Raw genomic sequence first — 18,690 nt, forward strand, 5'->3', positions numbered from 1 at the left:
GGGGCTGTTCAGCCTGGAGAAGAGAAGGCTCTGGGGAGATCTTATTGCTGCCTTCCAGTACCTAAAGGGGGCCTACAGGAGAGCTGGGGAAGGACTTTTTACTAGGGCATATAGCGATTGGACAAGGGGGAACGGCTATAAACTGGAAGAGGGCAGGTTTAGATTAAACATTAGGAAGAAGTTTTTCACCTTAAGGGTGGTAAGACACTGGAACAGGTTGCCCAGAGAGGTTGTTGAGGCCCCATCCCTGGAGGTGTTCAAGGCCAGGCTGGACGTGGCCTTGGGCAACCTGGTCTAGTAGGAGGTGTCCCTGCCCATGGCAGGGGGGTTGGAACTCAATGATCTTCAAGGTCCTCTCCAACCTTAACCATTCTATGGTTCTATGAACTAAGTGACAGATACGGTAACTAACTGGAACAAAACTGGACAGAAAGCCAGGGCAGAACAGTAAAGAACTGAAGCCTGCCAAATCACAAGCAATGCTGCTCAATACACAATTAAAAATTCTCAAGATTTAATGGAAATAGTGAAAAGACCACTATTGTCAGGTGGCAGCTAGAATTGCTAAAAGCATGATTTTTCATCAGTAGGACAATTTCACTGTTGTGGAGTTAATTTTCAATTCAAACCAGATCCCACGCATTTTCGGGTTTAATTTTCAATAAACCAATATTGCAATTAAAATTTTATTTGGGAAACACTAAGGTGGTTTTGGAGGCCTACAAGATATTTCTATCTATGGCAAAATTTCTTAGGCTAGACAACAATGAGGAAGTCAAAGGACTTCATAGGAACATAATCAAAAGTATACCATAAACCTTTAAACAATTTGAAAAAAGAAAATACCAATTTCAAATATTCTTTTCCTGTTCTTAAGCACAACTCTAAAGATAATGGAGAAGAGAAAGACTAGTGATGTTTTGTAGCTTGCTTTTTCAAAGTATTAGTCCTTTAGCATGATACGAATGCTGACCTCATCCTACCATTCTCTGTAGATTTTACTTGAAAATAGCATTAAGGTATCTATGTACCTCAGTGTAAAGAGTTACCCTTGCAACTCATCTTCCCTATGATCTTATATCAAAAATCATCCCAAGTTCACTATTTAATAGGATGTTTTTCTGTACTGTGCTTTATTGAATGAGTACAAAGATGGAGGCCAGGCTAGTTGAGAAGTTATAAAACTAATTTTTCAAAGACTTCAGAAATTTCATTTTTGCTTATAACCTCTGATAAAACAAAGCTAATTTCCACATGAGAAAAAAAAACCCCAACCCAACACTTAAACAGCTAACTTAAAAAGGATAGGGTTCTTTTCACCTCAGAACTCCTAGCATCATATCAACTTAAGGGTTACTTTCTTCCAGCTTCTTCTGTTCCTATTTGCCCTTAGTTCTCGCTGCTGGAGAGAAGTCTTACAGGGGAAGTACTCCAGTGACTCTACCCAAAGATCAAAGATGAAACAACTCAAATGTGACTCAGAGTAGAAGGGGTTTGTGCAAGAAGATACAACCCAGGCTTTTTCTTCTCTGTCTTCATACGTGCTTCCCAGGACAAACTGGTTCCCCAGCTAGCACCCCAAAAGGCATGTCTTAACTGGAAAGAAATTATCCTCAGAATCTGGAATACATACATACATTTTCAGATATATTTTCTCCCCTTACTCTGTGAGTTTCTAGAACCAATAGAAATTTATTAAAACTATAAAACACTAAACTTTCTTGTATGGCTCACTGCATATTCCAATATGAATTGTAAGAATGCTCTAAGACTTCCACAGTATGCAAAACTATTCTTATGTATTATTGAATGATTAAAGTAAGAGTACCAAAGATTGCAGGATTAATCCACATAGCTAGGTCTTTAAAAATGATTGAACAAGCATTTTCACTCTTGACTTCAACTAAGTTTGAATGCTGGGGTCTTTTTTAAATGGAAAAATCATTCAAGTTATTTTTATATAAGATGTTCTTCTGACGAACCATTTGAATGGATAAGAGAGAAATACAAGGCACTTGCGCCTGTCTTGCAAATACAGAGGCTGAGGCTTTCATGAAGCATGTTTAGGAAAGCTTTATGTTTGTTTACCACTCTTTAGGAATCTAAACCACATAACTATTGTCAGTAAATAACAAAAAACAAAGTGTCTAATGAGAACTGATTTTCTAAGGCTTAATATACATGTGAAGCAGAGTAACTCATGAAATACCAACTAGCATAGTTTTGGATGGGATACAAATAAAAACTAGTGCAATGAGGTTTACTAACATTAATTGTCACTAACCAACTTACCCATCAAATGCCTGGAGTTCACATTCTTTAAGAACTGAGAGAGCATGTCCTTCATATTCAGTTACTGTGGAAAATAACATTATTTAATTATCAGAAGATTAGATAATTTAAGAGGTTTTTTTAATTTTTTGCCCTTCAAACCTAAGGAACAGAGTAATTCAGTTCATATTTTTTTTTTAATTGTTAAATGCATTAAAAGTATGAGAAGGCATGTTTTACGGTTACATGAAAACTCACCGGCCATCAGACACATGGCTCTTTAGTGCATTTAAATTCAGAGAATTAGCGAATATGTTTGTTGCATCAAAATGCAAGTTTTAGCATTGACACAGTTGGTAAACTTCAGGAAAATGTAAGCATATCCTCAGTTAAGACTGAATTATTTCAGTATCAATCAAATTTAATTGCCTTTGTGTTAGGATATGCAAATTGCTAAATCAAAAAATATGAGGAGTTAAACACAGAAGTATGAAATGAAGCCAAATACCAGTGACAACAGAATATAACACACAGAGAAAGGTGGCACAAGTATACACCAGAGTTCATAGCCTCTGGAGGAAATGAATCTGTCACTCTACATTGATGTCTCTGTGTTTGCTGATACCCTATATAGTACTGTAAATGCCAGTGAAGACAGGATAAACTGGCATACTACAGATGGCACGAAGCATCGTAACTACATTTAGCATTTTCTAGGCCAGCTTTGCCAGAAGAGACAGCCCAGCTGCAGCCACCCATCAAAGATTTTTGCTGACTGACATGACACTTGCAGATGGATTTTTTGTGTAAGAATGTGCATCATTATATGCAAAATTACATTAATCTTTCATGCTTGTCTGTCCCTGGTGCTAGCATAGTTCAAGGCTTTTCTCCAGTGTTTCTAAACACTGTTAAAATTATTAGTCTTGGTGTCTAAAACAATCATGCCGTATCTGTACCTGTTATAACCGTATTTCTACAGACTATTCAAGTGCTGCTTCCAAGAATTGAGAACACCTCTCTCTCTTCCTGTATATGCACACACATACAAATGTGTGTATATATAACTTTATCAAAAAACAAAGTAAGAGTGATAAAATTTTTACACTTCACGCTAAACAATTGTATATCAGCATACAACTTCAAAATCTCCAAAGCAGTACTAGCAAAGTTCTAGTGCTTGGTGTTTTGGAAATTCTTAATTAAAAACTAGAGTTATTTTGATTATATCAAAGGCAGAGAATTATCATTTCACTGCAGAAATATCTATCACTATAACGGCTTTCAGAAATTATTTACAGAATTTACTTTCATGCAGGACCTCTTCTGGAAGATCAGAGCACAATATTTAAGATATTGTACTCAGGTTTCCTTTTACTGATGGAAACTATCCTTTTGTCGTTATCTGTAGATTGTGAAAAAAGTGACCAATAAAACTGTGCATCAAGCAAAAATGCAGAAAGGTTCAAATATCTTACCGTTGCTTAACTGTGAAAGAAACTCTTCCCCTGAAAAAACACAGTTGGTTACCAGGCTACATGCCTTTTTAAATTAACATGATGACATTTAGAAAGTTATGAGTACAGTCTAATTAAAATGGTACAATAAATAAGATTTTATTTTGTAAAGGAAAACATGCTCAGTGGTTTCCTAAGGTAATGTATGTAAGTTACATTTACTATTACAAAATGAATTCACTCAAAGAACAAGGACATGAAAAGAAAGAGGGCTCATGTCTACAGAGAAATCAATAAAAGTAGTAAAAATGACCAGCGTTAGTCAGATTGATGGGGACTCCATCCTCTTGGCATCTAATGGCTTAAATTTGGAAATGATAGGAGGACTACTGCAAGGCTTAACACTGGGCATAGTTCCAAGAAATTTAAAATTTGATGAGAGAATGACAGAGGTACACAGCATCTGTTTTGAAACACTGTAACAAAAAGGTAATGAAAAAATGAAGTTTCCAGGAAAAACTTAATGAGAACAGATAGAAAATCAACCAAGTAGAAAACAATTGAAAAAATCCAACACAGACATAAGAAGATCATGTCTAAAAAGTTTTCTGCAGGCCTGACAACCTCCAGAGGGACACAGAAAAGTCAGTCTGATAGGCAGAAAAAAGCTAGATGTTTGAATATTTGGTTCTGTTCCAATTCAGGGGAAAAAAGGCAAAACCAAACACAAAAGCAAAAAAACCCACACAATAAATTTTGGTAAGACGAGGAAAGAGCTTCTTTCACCATTTGATAAGGATTCAGATTACATATTTGGCAAAAATATTATCACAAAAATATTATTTAATGCTGTTTTCAACCATTTCTAACGCATAATTGAAAAAGTTTTCCTTTTTCAAGAACATTTTGTTCCCAACTTGTAAATTCCAGTATGCATGAAGTTTCAAGCAATAGCATTCTGAAAGAAGGGCACTGACAGTGTACCTCATTTGAACAAAGTCACACACACTCCAAAACATCGTAACACCCTATCTCACATAGTCAACAAGAAACTAAGGGTTCAGCCCCTACATATAGAAAAAGCAACATATAATTAGTTCAACACTTCAAAACGTGGGACACTTCCATATGACATATATAAATACTGGCTCTCATGTCACAGACTTATGTCAATAGGATTGAAACTGCTAATGATAACAACAGATTAACTGATGTTGACAATGGATTTAAAAAAAAATATGTTATTTACTGTATAGGAAGTTTAAAACAACGTTATTTGCCCAGTTCTCAATCGCTCTTTTTTCCTTTGTGATTCTGCCCTAAAAATGGGGATGTGGGGAATGCTGTTTTTGCCTAAACATCCAGCTTGTAATTCTGCATAAATAGAAGCAGAAGAGTCAAAATTAGGAACAGAAGTAAGACAAACTAGAAGTCTGTTGGGGTTACCGTTATTTACTTTTCTTTAGTATGCGTAAGATTTTGTAAGATAATAATACATTTCTAGGATATACCTCCATATATCACTATTTGCCAGTACTTGTAGGTACCCCCAAAGGTGGAGCGAGCTTTTGTTGAACTGGATTTTTAGAAGAGTCACTGTTCTTTTCCTAACAGCCGCATCCCAGCTGCAACACTCAAGCTTGCCAAACTCTTAAAAGACTGTATAAAGACCAATTTTAAAGTATTGCTTAGCCTTAGCTACAGTTAAAGTACTGTTTCAGTTTAAATTTGCTAATTCCCACTTTCTACTGCACTAAACACTTCAGAGATTTGTTTATTCCATGTAACAAAAAAAAAAAAAACCAAAACCAAACACCAATTACGGCAAAACACAATTCACTTCTTAAAGACTTGTGGTTAATTTCACTAAAATGAATACAACTGTAGCGCACAAAGTAGTTTGGCAAAAACCAGAAAACCCTACCAAATTTAGAGATAACTGGAGAAAGTAAATGCTATTTCAGAACCCACTTATCTACATACATGCCTTTTGACTGCTGTATATCCTTGACCAGGAGAGAATACCTCCGCTCCAAACTTCTAAATAAATAAAAAGTTTATTCCAACAGGAGTTACAATGAAGAATAAGATCTGGCAAGCATCATCAGGTAGGAAGCAATAGACAGCTACCAAAATACGAGACTGGATGAAGAGAGCTCTGTCTTTCAGCCTTCCACTGTCACAGTTTGTTGGGTTTTTTGGTGTGGGTTTTGTTGGGGTTTTTTTGCTTGTTTTTTGTTTTGTTTTGGTTTTGTTGGGTGTTTTTTTTTAAGTAACCTGCAAGTATTGTATTGTATTGTGTATGCACTGGAAGTCACTTCAGAGGTTCAAGATTGCTATAAGATCTTTGTATTCAATGAACATTAAGCTATAAATACGTGTATGTGAAAAGACTAAAAGTAAACTATTTTCAGTGTAAAAATTGTACAAAAGCCTTCAACTTTCACTACCTAATACACCTTTGCACACCACTATGTATGTAAATATTGGTCATGTTTCAAAAAACCTGTAACAGCAAGATGCAAACTCCAACGCACAAAATCCAAAACAATTATGGAAGGAAAAAAACCTGTTCAATTTACATGAAATAAGGCACTTATTTTTATTAGAAGATGGTACCAGTAGACAGGACTTTCACTCAGCACCCTCCACACACACCCCCTCCCTTATTTTTTTAAATACATAGTTCTTAATTATTTGTTTCTCTACTAGTATTTAAAACTGTAATGTAGTTTTCTCATTTTGCCTGTAGGAGGAGTGTTAGGCAGCTAATAAGCACAATAGTATTTGGACATTGTCAAAATAACCTTATTTTAAGAATAAGCCATTAAACATTTATCTGGCTATAACAAGAAGTTTATTTTCAAAATTTAAAAGAAAAATAATAAAAAAGTACACTATAAACTGTTTTTATTCAATTACGAAAAATGTTTTTAAAACCACTGCAAATTATATTCATAGCTTATATTACATTCTATTAATTAATCTAAAAAAACTATTGACACAGATATGCTTATTAGTTTAGGATTCCAGGTGACATTACATAGCTAAAAATGTAATCTTACACAGGTTAATGATAATGCTGCCTTTAACACAGTCTAAAAAACAAGACTATGTTCACAGTAAAGATAAAAGGAACACTAACCAGTAGTAAGGAATAAAATTCTAAAAAGGTAATTTTCTTTAAATACTTGCTTAAGGTAAAGTAATAACTGATTTAACAATACGACATAGTCAATATAACTAAGGTTTGCATGACAAAAAACCCCTTCTTTTAAAAAATTGTGACCAACCAAGGCTAAATTCAGTTTCTGCGACAGCATTATCACCAATCTGTTTACACTATCATCTGTGCCTTGCAGGTGAAAATATATCGGTGAGAATCAAAACTTATATGAAGCTGCTGGTATTCCCTTATTAACAAAGGGAAGTTAAGAAATTATCATCACAGAACTCTAACACAGACAAACTTTTTCACACTTATTCTCATGCATCTTTAATCTTCAATCAATTTTACTTTAAATTGTGGGCTAAGTAATTTAAAAATACATAGATACAGGTAATAAAATTAGCAAGATAAATGTCATATACAAACACTTAGTGTATTATTATATCCTCATGCCTAAATTAGATTTGCTCAGAATGATTTTTGTCCTACAACTTGAACTACTCATGACTTCACAAGAAGTTAGACGACTGTAGGATGAGCCCTCTGTCTAATAATTTGCTTAAGCTGGAACTGATTTTTTTGCAAGCCAATCACAAAAGCCACAGGTGTTAAAATATCTTGCACCAGAGTTTACACATCATGTGGATACGAAACGCACAATCAAGAATCAGCAGTGTATTAAAGGGAATTGTAATACTATGGATAAAAAATTATTTGGAATGGGAAATAGTAATACAATTTCTCTGCAAACTTGGGTGGGTTTTGGGACCAAGTTTGATGCAGCATTAAGTTTTGGTCTCATCACAGAAGAGGGCAGAAGTAACGACCAGATCATTAATATTTTACTGCTTTAAGAGAATGTACTGTTCAATTTCTTATAAGAAGTCAATCAAATGAAACAGCCAAAGGGAAAACTCAGGAAATAAAGCGGAACGCTGGCAGAAACTGGGGCCTTAAACCCAAACCTGCAATCAGGAAACCACTGTTAAGCAGAAGGCAGCATCACTACAACATTAAAGTTGTACCTTCACGTTCTCCAGACACCAAGTCATGCCCATGTGCCTTGTGAGAACTGCCCTTGTCATCACAGAATTTAATCACTTAGGCTTCCAGGTCAGCCCTGAAACTGAGTCAGAATCCAGAAATAATGTGTCCTTCGGATAAGCCCCTCTTATGATGTCAGGCCAATAGATGTTCTCAGAAAAGAAGTCATATTTAAGGACATGCGTTTGTCAGAATGCAGGAACAACTCTCAGGGAGCATATACAAGAGTGTCAGACATTAAATGCTGTTTATATAAGACATTATAAAAATTTCTTTTTATAGAATGCTTGCTTGAAAAAATACAAAAAAATATATTACTACTATTGATAGCTGTAGGGGAAAAATATTCTATGAATAACAGAATTACCAAAACATTTTTTGACAAAATAAAAATATATTGTATTGTATCAACTACCGTTCCAAAGGCACTACTTGCAGGCAAAGCCAATAAGGATTAGCAGTAAATTCAAGTTGTCTTGCATGCTTAAGTGCCAGTTTCACAAAGGATTAAACTATGCTTTTGAGGCAACTTACCTGTGACATCAGTTTTGATGTCAGCAAGCTTAAAAAGAGGTGCAACTTGTTCATAATAAACATGAGTGGCTTCTCTTTTGTGGCTGCTTGGATTAACAAAGACTTTTAAGGATTTTGGTCTATTTTGAAAGCCTAAAAGAAAACATAAAACATTTAAGATCACACACAGCCCAGCTATCTTTACAGCTTAAATGATTTTAATAAAATTTTAAATATTACAACCATTACAGTATTTTAACAGGATAAGTAAATCATAGTCTAAAAAAAGTCTCAATTTCTTCTTGGATGTGCACTATTTATTTACAGTATTTAATTTATTTACACTATTTAATTACAGTAATGATTACTTTTCTCTGTACAGCTAATAAACAGTAGAAACGAATCACACACTAAACAAAACATTGTAGGAACCAGGAAAAAAAAAAAAGTAGCATGTGTCATAACCTAGTTAAAGCCTGATACAGGAGCAGGGTGAACATGGAGAAGTTCTAAAGATTGGGCAACAAAAAAAAAAAACCAAAACCAAAACTAAACCAAACATCAAAACATATCCTTTTTGAAATTTAATATGAAACACTCCCAGCAGACATATGACAATAACACCCAAACAAAACTGATACTACAATCCAATACTTTTGTTTTCTGAGACTGCAAATCAAATAGTACAAAGGAAATTCCCCCACCTTGAAAGCAGTCCGAAGAAATACAAAGAAATAGAAAACCTGGTAATATCATTCAGAAATCTGAGAATTACTGTTCATTTTATTTTTTAAAAAAGTTACATTTAAGTCTTCAAAGTAACAAAACTCTGAACAAACAACACTGAGAAATACTGCTATGCAAACAGTACCCTGTCTTGCACATTGATCCCATTAAGTAATTTTATTATTTGGGATATGGCATTTTGTTGCATAATAAATAATTCATGCTAAAACAATAACATTACTTTTCAAGTTCTCTTTTCTAGAATTCCTACAATTGCCATGATTCAGTGAGGTTGGTTTGTTACAAAAAGCAACTGGTGGCATGCAATACTGCTGTTTCTTTGGTAGTTTTTTTAAAATATATGATTTGAACAATTTTGTATTCAATTAATACATTTAGAAATCCTAAATTTTCTTTTAATATCAGGTTACACTATCATTTTCTTAGCCAAATGAAAGCTAGAGTATCTGGCAAGTACACTGCTTTCAACGTTCAAGAACAAAATCAGTAGTAGGCCACAACTCCAAAAGGAATCAAGAGTGAAAGCCTGTTTTCCTGCCCCATGTAGAGTGCTACTTCAATTTTTACAGCCGCATGTACCTTCAGAGTGTCAGCTGAGACTTTCTGAAGCTCTTCCCACCTACTCTACCTCAACACCTGAACAGGAACAATTCCTCAGAGAAATGATAGCTAATTACTATTTCAGCATCAAAAGGGAAAGTACTCCTTAAGATCAAACCATAACAATTATAAAAATCCCATAGATTATTTTTTCACTTATTTAAACACATCAGAGAATCTGTAAATGAAAACTAGTACTTCATCCAGTTTGTGTTAGTAAATCTGAAAAGATTTCTTAGATACTGAAGGAAATTGCTGCTATAACCTGAAAGCACACATAAAAAACAAGATTACTAATTATAGTTATGGCAAAATGTTACGCACAGTGCCATGTCATTGCATGGCAAATTAATCCTGATGAATCCTTAATGCCTGATGAATCCTGAATGTCTTCAGCAATAAGCCTTTGTACCTATATTTAAAAGCATCTCCTTTAAAAAGGAGATGAAAAGCAAATAGGGAACTTGGTGAGGCCAGGAGATGTGCTGGAGGGCAGGGCATTCACAAGGACCTTGATTAGCTACAAGAAAAGTTTGACAAAAACCTCAAGATGTTCAATGAGGACAAACACAAAGTCCAGCACACAGCCCGGCAAAACCCTAACAGTGCAAGCTGGGGATTGACCAATTATGCAGCACCTCTTTAGAGAGAAATGAAGTTCCTGATGGACAGGGAGCTGGAACAGGAGTAAACTGTGCCACTGACGCCATGAAGGCCAAGTGTTTACTGGGTTGCACTAACAAGAGGACAATCAGCAGTTCAAAGGATATCACTATGCCCTTGGATTCAACATCTTTTGAGCCTGCCTCTCAAAAACCGCATCCAAATTTAGGGCTCCAGCACAAGGCTGATAAAGTGGAGTGAGTCCAACAGAGGACTGTGACAACACGGGGCTGAAACAGGCCACATACAAGAGGCAGAGGTAGCTGGCTTCGGATAGCTTTACGAAGATAATCTACAAAAATGATGTCCTCAAGTATCTACTGTGGAAGCAACAAAGACCACCAAGCCAGACTTCTTACAGGTGGCAAGGACAAAAAGGCAACTGACATAAGTTGTAGCAAGGAATATTCCAATCTGAAATAAAGAAAAAAAACTCTTCACATTGAGGGCGGTTAAGCCACGGATCACATTGCCCAGAAAGGCTGTGGAATGGCCATCCGTAGAGATTTCCAAAATTTATCTGGATATGGCTCTTAGCAACCTGATCTTGTTTAGAAGCTCACCTGTTCTGAGCAGGAAGCTGGAATAGATAATTTCCAGAGGTACATTCCAATCTAAATTATTCTTGATTCTCTGGAAGCCGAAACAAGCACTGCAGATATGTACTGTAGGGTAATTTCCAATCGTAGGAATTACCACAGAAACATGGAAGACTACACAAAAGTTCCCACAGACTACTAAAACACATAAATCATCATCATAAAGACATTATAATATTTGTTAAACAAGACACTTAATGGAAATCTGCTATCTGGTATTGTTGCAGTCTTTTAGAAATCCTAAAAATATTAAGACCAAAAAAATAATTTCTGTGACTTAATTATTTTGCCTAAAGTGTCAACAGAAATTCAATTGAAAACTAGAAGAATAAGGACCCGTGGTTTAAAAAAAATAATTATTTAGCCACATAGATAAATACACTGTAATATTTCTTATCTTCTCTATAAGAGATCTACGTGTGATCAGTTGGCCCTAAATGCTCAACCCCCACCAACACCCAGAGCCACAAAACTGCAAAAACTAACTACAGAGTCTTTGATTAAGCTTAATATACATATATATAAAGATATAATGCATGAAGCAGAGGGAAAGAATAGGAAAGTAGAGAACTTGTATAAGTAGAGAAAGGTGATGAAGCATCATAAATTCTGTTACCCAGACAGTGCGAGTTACAATACTGCTAAACCACCATTAGGAGAAAACTGAAGGGAAAAAAGCAAACAGTGGTATCTCACTTACATGTTCTTTGAGTTTTAAGTGTAAATATTTAAGCCCCAGGTGGCAATATTAAGTTTTAAAAGAAAGCATAAGCAGGCAAAAGAATGCAGACTTTTCAATTTATGTGCAAAAAAAAAACCCAAAAAGAAACCACCTAGGTTTTTAAGCAAACAGTTGAATTTTTGGTTTGGTGTTTTTTGGTGGTTTTTTGGGGGTTTTTTTTGTAACCAAAAATTCATTCATTAAATTATTCTAAACCAGGAACTGTATTTATGATCATATATATTAGGTCATTATTGAAAAGTAGATCAGAGTTAATACATAAATCCCAGCAAGATTTTTCAAGAACCAAATAAATTCACAAGATAAAAGTATTAGAATATTCCCTTTATGACTACTTGAATATCAATTTACTTTTTTAGAGAGGTAAACTATTTTATTTATAGAAATCGGCACCACAAACAATGCATTTGAGCAGAGATATGGTACGCTACTGATGTGGTTTTGTTTGTGTCAAATGATTGCCAACTGACATGAAAGGATGATCATGACAAAAATTATTATTTATCATTATTATCATTAACCGGACATGTTATAACACACCAAACAACTGAGTTAAATGAAAGAACATCCAATGTCAAAAATTACACTTTCACCCAACTGTACAGTGAAACTTTTTTAAAAGTCTTTTTTAAATAATAGTAATCCTTTAATTTTCTTTAAACGACATCTATATGAATGAATCAATCTCATTTACTACAGCCTGCAACTGATGTCAGTCTGTCAGCCTTTTGGTGTTCTAACTGGTATTCTGTTATTGTTTGCCATGGCTGCTCCATTTGAAACGAAGCAGCAGCCTAAAGCAGGAAGGCCAACTGTTCCTCTAGTACTAACAAATGTGCTAATATGCACTAGTTTAAACTTGATCTATCAAGTGAATCAGTGAACCATGAAGGGTGGTGGGTCAATCAGGGTGTTCTGAAAACAAAGGCTCATAGGGCAGCAGAGACGCTATACTCAGACATACATCTGTGCTGCTTTCAGTTCTTAGCTTTATGAAAATGGGTTTATGTTACAAAAGTTAAGAGCCTGGAATCATGTCATTATTGCATACATTTATAAATACTCTGTACAACAGTAAGAATATTATACACGAGGAAAAATAATAATATGAGACAGATTTGCTAATGTAACTATGGAGACACCACTGTTAATATTAACTAACCGAAGTTAATGTTTAACATTAATGGTTTAATTAAAACTTCATGCATGAAGTTTCAGACATTCATATCAAATCCCACTGTGAGAGATGCTAGAGTAGTAGGTAAAAATAAAATACACTTCATGCATTTTTTTTGCTACTTTTTCATTTATTCTTAACCGTATTTACTGTCTTCTGATAGTTTACAGAGTTTTTAAGTAAAACTTTTTCAAATCAACTTTTATTAAAAATGTCTTATCTTGCTAAAAAAATAAATAAAAGGATAAGCATTGATAATTATGCATTTTCTCTTTGATAATTATGCATTTTCTCTCATTTCTGGGCTACAAACCCTTTAAGCAACACTGGGCATTTGCATACACAGAGGATTTTAAGTTAAACTGTGAATTCCACTGATACAGTATGTCCGCTGTACATGCCCATAAGTCCAATACAAAAGGATGCGAATGTATAAATCAAAATCACTGAGAGTCAGGTGTACAATAGGTCTGACGTGAGATCTGCAGCATACTACAATCTGTCTAAACTGCCATTTGGGGCTTTCCAGGAGCCAGTCCAGAACCACGGCTCCAGAGGCACACACTTTAAGGCGGCAGTGGTTCTTTTACATCAGTTTAACAAATATGCAATATACAAAAGATCAATTTTCCTGAACACCATATCATTGAGCAAGTTCTTCATATCTAGCTGGCATGCATATGAACAGCAGCAACATTACGCAGAAAATAAGAACTTATTTAAAAGTGGGAAGATGGTAGTACATGTGTTTTGTTACCCTGTGACACACACACACGAAAAGACATTAATAGCAGCCACAGTACCTAAACTCTAAACAACTATATTATATCTGCGTGCTCACTTATATGATGACAGGCTTCATAAAAAATTATAGCCTAGTTAAACTTTAAATTGAAGTACTCTGAACACAAATCCAAAGCAACAAAGGATACTCACTATGAAGACAGTAAGGATGAACAGGAAAAAATGAAAAACCATGCAAGAAACATTCGTGTCAGACACAAAACGCACAGTAAAAGGGAAACTGTACATGGTTTTTCAGAAAAAAAGGAAATCTTCACTAGAACGTATCTCCAGATAAAACTCTAGCTCATGTCATCACTGATAAACTTGCTATTGTTGTTCCTTAAATTACTATATATGCATAAAAATCTTAAAACCTGTCAGAGTAAAGTAAACAAATAGAAATTGCATTTCTTTTCAAAGGAGCAACACCTTTTCATCATATTTAGCGATTCTGACAAATGAAAGTACATGTTTACCAATAGCCGTACCCAAACATATATACACTCTACTTTGGCAAGTCACCTGCTTTTAATTTGCTCCAGCCTAGAAGTAATAAAAAAACCTTCAAATCAATAATGCAGCAGTTAATGAAAATTTACTTTGTGATCAGAAAGATTAAGGAAAAAAAAAAAAAATATGTACACTTAAATTTTGACTATTTTAGAAGGATTAAATTTTAACTTTATCCTGCAGTTCATAAGAAAACCATTAAAAAGCCAATATGAGTTCATTAACATAGATGTCACAAGCACCATCATGAAAACAAGCTGTGGCAAAAACTATGAAAATTCATCACTGTTTCAAACACAGATACATCAATGTGCCTGTTGAGATTTCAGTTAGTGAGGAATCAACAGAACTTATCTGCACTTTATACTTTTAGTCCAGACTTGAATCCCACTGGGAACTTCTTGCCAATGTTCAGTACGTTCTAAATAAAACCTGTTTCTGATTTAAACCATTACTATACCATCACTGTTTAAATTAATGATGATGTGTCTCTTCCACACTAAATGCAAAAATGCTGCTGCTTTTTTGCTGATTTTCTCGACAGAAATGCAGCTTGAATATCTACTCAGTCTTCAAAATGTAACAGCATAGAACTACTTTTATTGAGATTACAGAACTTAAAACAATATACACATTAGTAAATTATATTTTGGGGCTTGGGTTTGGTTGTTGTTCTTGTGTCCCATGTCCGCACCCACCCCACCACCCCCCCCAAGTCCTGATTGTTCCTGCGCTACAAGAAAAGGAGAAAAATGTAAGGATTACAGATCAATAAAAATCTGTGCAAGGTTCGAGCTTCTGGAGAAAGATAGAAGCTGAAGGAAGAACTAGAAACAGCAACATTGCACGCAGTGCTTTTTTTCAGGTTCAGGGAGCTTCCAATTACAAAGCTATAAAACAGAGACTACACCTCAAAAGTCAAGACAACCTGAGCAGGAGATACTGCAGCTTTTTTTCTGTGAACATATGATATCACTGCTCCTAATAGATGGAGGGTAATCTGGGAACAAAAAAGACATTTACTCCCTATGCAGATGTCCCTGCCTTTATGGGTAGCTGGAGATCTGCAAGAATATTGGCACTTCTGCAGATTTAGATATTTCGTAATAAAGTCTTTCAAAAAGGGACAAGGGAAGGCACTTTTATTTGGAAAATCCAAAGCATATTCTAAGCAAGCAGTGTCAGAATGCACTGTTAATAACTCATATTATTTTACTTTCTCTAATGTCTGCTTTTGACAAAGTCACTTTAGTAGAAGTAAACTATAAATCACTATTGAAAGTGTTATTACAAGCACTACAGATGTGTGAGATTTGAATTCTGTAATCTGGCTCAGTATTAACAATTCAGCCATTACAAGATGGATTGGTTTTCTTCTATAATAAACAAACTCATTTGCTATAGTCTGTAAACAGAGACACATTTTGGAGCTAAATCAGAGAGTGGTTTGTGGGGTTTTTTTGTTTTGTTTTTTTAAATCACAAGTGTGCTATATTCTGTGTCTTTCCAATGTTGATAGTATTAAATTACAGTGAAAGGCTTTGGTTTGTTGGGTTTTTCTCTAAATGGTGAATATTTTTTCTTAATTTTGATACAGCTTCCATGAAAAAAAAATGCAACTATCCTTAAACTTTAAACACTAAACAAAGCATCCTGAAACTGGCATTAGCCCAGGAAAACCCAGAAAGATATTTTTGAAATGAAGAATTGCCTCTCATCACTAGCTATTGTCCATACATTTTGTATAAAATTACACAGTAAGAGTCCTACAAAACCTTAAGAGCACTTCCACCTGTGAATTTATGAAGAAGAGGAAAGCCTCTCCCATTAATCTCTTAACGCATCTGTGGGTCTCAAGTGGGAGCTCCTAAACAGTCACTCGGAAGTCCCTGAAGAGTGCCCACAATTGCAACATCTGTAGTACCATTAGATGTGCTGCAATTCCAAGTGAAACCATCAACAATATATTTTATTTCTTTAAGAAACAGATTTCCCAGAAGACTCTTCAGTCAGAATATAGTAAGCTGCTTATTTTCAGTAGCTTTCAAAACACTTCCAAAAAATAGCATCGATTTGTTTAATGCATTAGTCAATTATTGACATTTTCCTAAATGTTACACTTCACCATGTAAAATTTCAGTAGTAAACATTTTCCAGCAATAATATTCATATCTGTGTGTCTTAATTTCCACAGGAAAAATATTTTTCTAGGCTTCACTCAACTGTATGTATTGCCAATAGAAACAAGTCTGAAATAATAATGACATCAACCCCAATTAAGTGCTTACCATTCAAAATTTCCTTTAGATGTCTAAACCATGATTGACAATGATCTTCACTTAAGTTATTTAAATGAATAGCACAGTCTGTTAGTTTATTCTCTTCTTTATTCAAGCATTTAAAAATTGTGATACCCAACAAAGTACCACCTTTTTTCTGCCCTACAAAACGACGACGTTTCAGTTTTACTGAAAATACATCTTTCATTTCAATTATCTCCTCTTGAGCCTGTAAAACCATACTGGAATCACCTGTAGGGGAGAAAAAAAAAAAAAGAAAAAACAGTGTTCTCAATGTGATTACAAGTAATATCTTAAAAAAAAACCCAAACTGTTACGGCTTCATCTCTAGCTTCACTTGTTGCATCTGCTCATGCCTATATTGAAACCCACTGCATATCATTTGCCTCAATCGCTAGTCTTACATTTTACCAACTTTCCGGTATTTAGGTATCCAGCTATACAAATAACATGAATTCAAAGAGGTTATTTAATCCCTTTCCTGATATTGAAAAAAAAAAAAAAGAATAAAATACCACCTTTTTTATTATTATTTGCATTCAAAAAGCAAATTCTTCATTGTATTCCCCTAAATCGTAGCAATTATAGCACATGCAGTCTCCTAAACCCTGGATCAGAAAGTGCGCTATGACCCAAGCTGACTAAATGTTCAATGTATTTTTCACTTGATACACCTTCTGCCTTTTGGGTTTAGACTAGAGACACATCAGAAAATAGTTAAAAATAGAAAAATAAACCAAAAGCATGTCACCCATCTTATCTTTCATTTTCGAGTTACCAATTTACTTTAGAAGACAAGTAACAGAAAAACAATTTCCAAAGTTGTTGTGACAGTTCAAGACCCTCACCCCAGGGGAGATTTGTGTTAGTGCTGGAACACTAAGCGAAGGTTTTCTTATCTCGTGAATGTTATAGACACAGACACTGTGGCTGCAGACACTGTAACTTCAGTGACACTCATTCCAAATGCCTTTTGGAGATGTACCAACTGAACCACTGTGGTACAGGCTTCTCCTCCTTCTGCTCTCTTGAGCTGTAAAACACCTGATTCCTCAAAAACAAAGGCAGCTACACAGACTGACGGCAAAATGTCACCGTTCCTGTAGGTGTCGGATACTCTGGATGTGAAAAGACAAGTTTTCCTGCTTTCTTTGCAATTACAGCACATCCGATACGCTAGACCAATAAAGGTCCTTTTGCAGCCCAAGGCAGGAAACGCTAGAAACCAGAAACCTTTTCCAAATCTAGCAACAGCTCGTTCAAGCGGTTTTTCAATGGCAAAAGCCATAACAGGTTCTGTTTGATGAATATTTGCTGCATGATGTTCTGAAGTGCCTGGGAGAAGCTGCAAAAGACCATTTTAACCGTCATCCCGGAGAAGATGGACAGCACTGCAGGTGTGAGACTGCAAAACCACGTCTCACCGATTTCACTACACCACATGAAGCTGGGGGCTTCAGAGTGTCATACTTTCTTCTGAGCAGAAAAATAAGCAAGCCTGTGTCAATCCTAGTAACAGACTGAGGCTGGCATTTCTCAACATCGTTTCTTGAGCCAGACTATGCAGTGATCATCTTTCTATCCAGAAATTCTGGAAGACTGCACCTCAGCAATACTAACACAGCTGAAGCTTAAGTCAATATTACCTCTCCTGACAATTCTCAACCAACCCATTTTTTCCTGTTCCATACCAAATAACCTACTGCAGATAGAAGCATGACCTTATCATACTTCCTATATATTTTTACAACTTATTATATTTTACCATGTTAATTTCTCCATATGTCAGTTACTTAGGTGTAAAACTAGGTGTAAAACTGGACTAAAATCATTCCATTCTTAGTAGGAATGCTGTGACAAGTACATGGTTGTGTGCACTGATAGCACAAGGGAAATCTTCTGTATTGCAGACTTTCAGAAGTATGCAGCAAATAGACGGGAGGTAACTCAACAAACAGAAAACAAAACAAAGCTTAAAGTACTGTAGTCACTGCTATAAAAGTATTTTCTACAAGATACACTGAATGAAACCAGGGTGCTGCGGGGAAAACAACTGTACGATTCCATTTGAACGATGATTTTGCATAGACTCAAAGGGTGAGTGGACATTGT

At 35.2% G+C, this 18,690-nt stretch overlaps 1 protein-coding gene across 1 annotated transcript in view; it reads right to left on the reverse strand.

Moving 5' to 3' along the window:
* The window catches only part of CERKL (ceramide kinase-like), a 34,909-nt gene extending 16,960 nt beyond the window's left edge, over window positions 1–17,949 (reverse strand). Inside the window, exons 1-4 of the mRNA XM_009885626.1 lie at window positions 17,805–17,949; window positions 16,567–16,809; window positions 8,476–8,607; window positions 2,293–2,356 (exon numbers count right to left, since the gene is read on the reverse strand). Of these exons, the coding sequence (XP_009883928.1) occupies window positions 2,293–2,356; window positions 8,476–8,607; window positions 16,567–16,809; window positions 17,805–17,949 (584 nt within the window). The remainder of the gene's footprint in view (window positions 1–2,292; window positions 2,357–8,475; window positions 8,608–16,566; window positions 16,810–17,804) is intronic.
* Between the last annotated feature and the right edge of the window lie 741 nt (window positions 17,950–18,690).

The sequence above is a fragment of the Charadrius vociferus genome, unplaced genomic scaffold (assembly GCF_000708025.1).
Source record: "Charadrius vociferus isolate BGI_N301 unplaced genomic scaffold, ASM70802v2 scaffold315, whole genome shotgun sequence".
NCBI classification, from domain to species: Eukaryota; Metazoa; Chordata; class Aves; order Charadriiformes; family Charadriidae; genus Charadrius; species Charadrius vociferus.